This window comes from Phalacrocorax carbo, chromosome 7 (assembly GCF_963921805.1).
Source record: "Phalacrocorax carbo chromosome 7, bPhaCar2.1, whole genome shotgun sequence".
Lineage (NCBI taxonomy): Eukaryota > Metazoa > Chordata > Aves > Suliformes > Phalacrocoracidae > Phalacrocorax > Phalacrocorax carbo.
In genome coordinates this window covers 40263919-40270278 of record NC_087519.1, presented here as the reverse complement: position 1 = coordinate 40270278, position 6360 = coordinate 40263919, and the positions used below count along the sequence as shown (strand labels likewise).

Here is a 6360-nt window from a genome sequence, read left to right as displayed (position 1 = left end):
TTGGAAGTCTGGAGGCTGGCTCCTTGCACAAGGAGCACGGCCTGGCCCTGGCAGCTGCTTGGGCTTTTCATTGACATTCCTGCAACTCACCTGATTGCAGCACAGGCACAGTGGAAGACATTTAGACATCAGAAATGCCAGATTAATTATCTCTTAATTGATACCTCCACTTGGGGACAAATGAAACCGGAACATCTCTACTACCCTGGGAGCCTGCTCTTACAAACAGATTTACAGCTAAAAATACTGCAGCAGCCCCGTGGCTAATCAACTTCACTGCTTACCCCGGGTGAGGTTATGAATTTTTCTTGGGCTAATGCTGCAAGCAGTGATGGATCATCTGCAGCAGTGCCACGAGGGCTGCACAGCGCTCCCTGCACCCATAAGCATGCAAGCGAGGGGCAGCTTGCCCCGCGCGAGCCACACGGCAGCCTCAGAACCATGCCGTTAGGTTTCTTGAGCCTCCAATTTAGCCAAAGCGAGCCCTGACACGAGGCTTCTCGCATGTTCCTGTCCCCGTCATTACAGGCTGCAGAGAAAAAAACCTCACCCCTGTGTCTTATAAGAGATCTGAAGTGCCTGGTGTGTTTCCCCACAGCGTAAGATTTCCAGCTGGCTCAGGAATCCCACTTGGTGCTTGCGAGGCTTCTCGCATGTTCCTGTCCCTGTCATTACAGGCTGCAGAGAGAAAACCTCATCCCTGTGTCTTATAAGAGATCTGAAGTGCCTGGTGTGTATCCCCACAGCGTAAGATTTCCAGCTGGCTCAGGAATCCCACTTGGTGCTTGCAAGGGCCTTTCTGTGGGGTGCCCTCCTGCAGCTATAACACATCCCAAGGGATCTCCCCCCACCCCCATCTCCTTACAGTTAAGCACACGCAGACTGGCCAAATTGCCACAGCGACCCGTTTCTTTTAAATTAGTCATCTTTATTTTCTTCACGTTATGTGCAAACAGAGGAGATCGCAATGGTGGTGTTCTTAAAAATAACAAAATGTATTTGCATACATTTCCCTATGTACAGGTGAACAGCCACAAGTAGAGTCTTCTTTTGCACAGCAAAAGATCTAGAGCATTGAGACCGGGGACAGGGCCAGGGCCCAAAAAAGGGTCTAACATAAAAATAATAATTAATAAAAAAAAAAATTCACAACAGTGCAAACCTCTCGGACACGACAGCACGATGGAGTGACTTTAATGGAGAAAACGGCGGGGGGGCCGTCTCGGATGTGAGATTTCTGTCTGTAAACAAGGCGCAACACCTCCCTCCCGCCGCCCTCCCCGGGGAAAGCTATTCCAGGAATTTGGCAGATCTTCAAGGGCTGAGCCGGAGGTAAACAGCCCGCGGCCGCCTCCCCTCCTCGGGCCACGGCGGGCTGGGGCCCGGCTCCGGCCGCCGCCGGCACCGGGAAGGGCGGCCGCTCCCCGGGATGCTGCGGGACGCGGTGGCGCCGCAGGGATGCGATGCGCCCGGGGGGGCCCGGTGCGCTCCCGGGGGGACCCTGCACGCCCGGAGGGCCCCGGTGCGACCCGGCGGGGCCGTGCATGCCCCGAGGGGACCGTGCGCTCCGGGAGGGACCCGGTGCGCCCCGGCGGGGCCGTGCATGCCCCGAGGGGACCGTGCACTCCGGGAGGGACCCGGTGCGCCGCGAAGGGAGCGTGCACGCCCGGAGGGACCCGAGCGCTGCCGGCGGGGCCGCAGCGGGGCCGCGCACGCCCGGAGGGGCCCGAGCGCTCAGCCGGTCTCGGGGTCGCCGGGGGGCGGCTGCTCGGCGCCGTTGCAGGGCGGGGCGGCGCCCTCCGGGCCATTGCTCTCCAGAGAGGACTCGCTGCCCGTGCTCTCGCCGGAGAGCAGCCGGCGGACGCGGAGGTCGGCGCGCAGCGAGCGCAGGTCGTTCCCTAGGCTGAGCTCGCCCAGGTCGCGGAGGAGCTGGCCCAGCTCCGGGCCCTCGCCGCGGCCGGCGCCGGCGCGCAGCAGCTCGCCCTCGGGCTCGCCCAGCGCCTCCAGGATGTCCTCGCAGTCGCAGTGCATGGCCCGCTCCTCCTGCTCCTCGCCCAGCAGGTCCTCCGTGATGGAGCCCAGCTTGGGCGCGCTGCGGCTCCGCTCCACCGGCGGCTTGTAGCAGCACTGCCCGTTGAGCAGCTTGCGCAGCGGCACCAGCGGGATGCTCTGCTCGCCCACCAGCTGCTGCTGCTGGTGCCGGGCGTCGTCCCGCTTCTTCAGCCGGCGGAACTCGGCCAGCGCCGTGGCCGAGGTCTGGTAGAGCAGCAGGGCCATGGCCTTCGCCTTCTCGGGCTTGGAGACGAGCACGGCGTGGCAGCGCAGCATCACCGCTTTGTGCTTCAGCTCGTGGCGGTAGATCCAGGCGAAGACGCGGGGCAGGCGCGGGTCGGCCACGCAGTAGGTGACCCGGTGCAGCAGGTAGAGGTGGCCGGGCCGGCGCAGCCCCTTGTCCTCGGCGTGGGCCATGCGGATGCCCTGCGCGCTGATGGTCAGCTTCATCTTGGTGCCCTGTCGGCCCGCCTCGCTCTTGCTCCAGATCTTGCAGACGGCCAGGTCGGTGCAGCCCTCGCCCTTGGACTGGATGGTGGTGGCGTTGCCCAGGTAGAGCACGGTGTACGTGGGGTCCTCGCTGGTCACGCGGAATTTCCGCCGCTTGGAGCGGAACATGCTGCCCACGCGGTGCAGGGCGCTCTCGGGGCAGGCGCGGGCCAGCGAGGTGAGTGCCGAGTAGTGCACGCTGACCGCGTACCCCTTGGGCTTGCTCTGCCGCCGCGCCTCGCCCGCCACCAGCTCCACCTTGCTCCGCTTCCAGGGCAGCATCGCCCCGCCGAGCCGCGGCTAGGCGCCGCGCCGACGGCTCCGGGCGCGGGGGGGCATGCCACGGCGGCGGCGGCGGCTGGGCTGCCCGCCCGCCTCACATCCTTGCGGGCGGCGGGCCGCCGCGGCCGTAGATATAGGCGGGCGCCGGCGCTCCGCGGGCGCGGAGAGGGGAGGCTCCGCGCACCGAGGGCGGAGCGCCCGCTGCCCGCCGAGCCGCCGCCGAGCTGCTCGCCGCGGCTCCCCGCTCCCGGCCCCGCTCCTGCTCCCGGCCCCGCCGCGCCGCGCCGTGCCGTGGGGCGGGCGGGGGGCGGGCACGGGGCGGTACCAGCCCGGACGGGGCGGACCCCCTCGGCCCCGCTCGGCCCGGTCCGTGCCGCGGCCACCGCGGGGGGGCACCGGCCGCCGCCGGCCCGCCGTGGGTCCCCTCCCGTGGCCCGCCTGCCTCCCAGCTGGCGGGGCACGGCGTGGGGAGGACCGGCAGCTCAAAACCTCCCAAACCGACGAAAATCCCGAGTCCCCACGCCCGGGAGAACGCAAACCCCAGCAGCCTTCCCGGCCAGGGCGTGCCGTGCAGGAGTCCCGCTCTTGCAACAGAATCTCTTCCCTTTGATTTGGTTAGGCCGGCTCTGAGAGCTGAAGGGCCTGCAGCAAATAAAAGCTATTATGGATGAGTAATGCTTTGCTCTTTATCTGAACGCAGCAGCCGAATAACAAGAAGCTGTCTTGTAATTTCTTGCTGGGGTTGCTCGAGTACAGTCACAGACATAATGAGAGCTTTGGAAAGTTGGTCTCTGTGTCGTTGCTATAGCTTCTCGTGTCATGTATCATATCCTCTGCCAGAAAGAAGAGAAATTCCGTGGTTGCAGAGAACAGCACTTCGTCAGGGTTTTAGTAAACGCCCGACAAAAGGGGAGCGGTACGTACTCGTGCAGTGAAATACGTAAACACCTGCTTAAATTATTTGACAAATCATTTCTAGAGTTTGGATCAATTAAAACAAACCCGTGTATCGGTATAGGTATTTCATTATTTTTATTATTACATTATGCCATCTAGCAGATTACTTGGGAACTGCAAGTAACCACAGTGACTGGTGCCAAATTATTAAAAACACCCATCTGCTTACATTTCAAAAATACCCCCTCGTTGGAGGTCAGCGTCATCAACACCATCTCCTGAGGCTTCTAAGCCACAGCTGGTACCGGGGACGCCTGACTACTTCTATGGTTTCCAGAGGCCGGTGGTGGGTGTGGAGCTGTAACACGCTGCATTTCCTGTCCTCAGCAGCTCCAGCACAGCAGTTTTGCAGCGTTAGGAAGGATGTTGTTGGCCCTGAGATGTTAATGCTCCTGCTTTCCTGTGGAAAAACTGCAGTTGGAGAGCTGCATGGGCCGGGGGCGCACTGGCCAGCGCACATGAGCCCTTGCATGTCCGGGGCAAGCTGGCTGGGCCCCTTGGCATAAAGCCCAGCACCCATGGTGATGCTCGTCTGGGCTCAGCACCGAGCTCTCTGCCTCCTGGGCAAAGTCCCACTGGGACTCTGCAGGACAGCAGGTGAGGGGCTGAGGTCTGCCCCAGCTGGTGGTGCCCAGCAGCAGCCCACCCCAGCCAGGGGGTCCCTGCTTTCAGCCCTGGCTGGCCTGACACAGGCTGGGTGCTGGGAGCCCCCCCAGCACTGTCAGTGCGGTGGGCAGAAGGGGCTGTGCGCCGTGCTGCAGCCCACTGCAGATAGCTCCTGCCAGCCTGCAGGACCATCCCGCTGCATAACAGGGAGAGAAAGACTTTGGTATGTACGACTAATTGATTTCATCTCCAGAAGCATCCAATGTGCTTTTCCTTTGTCGTCTTTGTCTTGCAAGGTGAAAACAGAAGACACTGCTGTGCACATAAAATAAATCCAACGGCTTAGGGTGACATGCAACACTCAGACATGGTGTGGCACTCCCACAGCGCCCACAGAGCTGCCTTCTCCCCTTGAGGCATCTTGCTGAACCACTGCACTGAGAGCCTGCAGCTCCTGGCTTGCACCCCCAGACCCACGTGTGCCCCGTGCTCAGTGGCTGCCACCTCCCTGAACGGCGTATGTGAGCTGCGAGGCTGAGAGCAACCCCGACTGCTCCTCTGAGATGTGTGGGCGCAGCAGACACTTCACAGGAGTGGGACTTGCCTTGCCAAAGCCCTGCCTGCCTCTGCCTGTGGGCAGAGGAGTCTGTCCTGGGTCTCAGGCTGATGGGTCTGCAGGCGGGTGTTTGCTCCAGGTGGGATGGAGTGGGCAAGGAGCCCCCCACGCCTCCCTGCGGCACTGCCTCCAGAGGGAGGTTAGCGGCAGCGGGGGCTGGCACTACCACACGGACACTTGTGGTAATTACTACCGCAGAGCTGTTTGCAGAGGCGTGCTGGGCAGGTGCCTCTGCCACCTCGATTAAAGTAACCCATGTTAGAAATGAAGACCTTAAATTTTCACAGCATGGCTCGCACAGGCTGCTGAGCCCCATGTGTCTCCAACAGCCCTTGGACATATCTGTCTGCAAACCCCAGCAGCATGAAAGGTGAGGAGCAGCTCCAGTCCCCTTGACCTGCCCACCACCTCCCCAGTCCCCAGGTGAGCAGCACTTCCATTTTGGCGTTGCCTTCTTGGGGCAGAGGTTTCCTCATCAGCCCCTCTGAGGCTCCCTGGGGACTCCAGGTGGTGGCTGGCAAGCAGCAGCACCCCCAGCATAGCTGCCTCTGCGCCAGCTGGAAGTGCAGCTGCAGGAGGGTGTCTTGTGGTTACAGCCCTGCTCGAGGATAGAAGCTGTCTCAGCTCAGTTCCTCACTGTGCTTGCTCACCAGCTGGTGTGCCAGAGGCCACTGCAGCCTTCCTGGCTTCATTAGTGGGCCCCATTAGCTTCAGGATCATCTCTTTCCTGCTTCATAGCAGCTACTTCAGTTCTGGGCGTGGAGAACCCCCACATGCTTCAGCAACAGAAAGGCACATTGCAAATTGTGGCCTGTGGTGGCAATTCCCGAACAAAATGCTGACCCCTTCTAGTCCCGTGCTGGGCTGAGAAGCTGTGCCGCAGTGCGTGCGTGAAGTCTGGCAGCAGGGAGCTGCCCAGTTAAGCTTGCAGCACCTGCCCTAAGCGTGGGGCTATTCCTGGGATGCTGGATGTCCATCTTTCGCTGCCAGGAGGAGAAGCTGAGGCACAATGAGAGGGGAGCCTGCCCCGCAGGGCCAGGGCATGCTGCCTGGTTCCCAGCGAGCACGAGGCTCCCTCCCCACCTGTGAGGCCAGCAGCACCCATACTGTGTAGGACATGGACGCTGCGGGGGGCTTATCTGCCCGGCACTGTAGCCCGCGGGAAGTACAGCAGCCTGCTCTCTATTTATGCAATACCCCAGCAGCTACTGAGCATCACCTGCCTGCATGCACCCGCCTGGAGAGCTTGTATGAGCCGTGGGAAAGTCTGTAAGATACCATCTCTCCCCTGTGGCCCAGTCTGCCCCGTGCTGATGGCGCAGCGAGTGCTGCACTTGGCCCTTGGCAGACTCCCTCCC

At 61.7% G+C, this 6360-nt stretch overlaps 1 protein-coding gene across 1 annotated transcript; it reads right to left on the bottom strand.

The window, feature by feature from the left end:
* Positions 1-907: 907 nt before the first annotated feature.
* FAM43A (family with sequence similarity 43 member A) lies at positions 908-4030 on the bottom strand. Its single transcript, XM_064457620.1, has 2 exons — positions 3938-4030; positions 908-3656 (listed from the first exon to the last, which is right to left on the bottom strand). The coding sequence occupies exon 2, from the start codon at positions 2821-2823 to the stop codon at positions 1735-1737; it is 1089 nt and encodes a 362-aa protein (XP_064313690.1). The 5' UTR covers positions 2824-3656; positions 3938-4030; the 3' UTR covers positions 908-1734.
* Positions 4031-6360: the final 2330 nt, after the last annotated feature.

Coding starts and splice junctions, on each gene's coding strand:
- FAM43A (XM_064457620.1), bottom strand. CDS start 2,823: ATGCTGCCCTGGAAGCGGAGCAAGGTGGAGCTGGTGGCGGGCGAGGCG.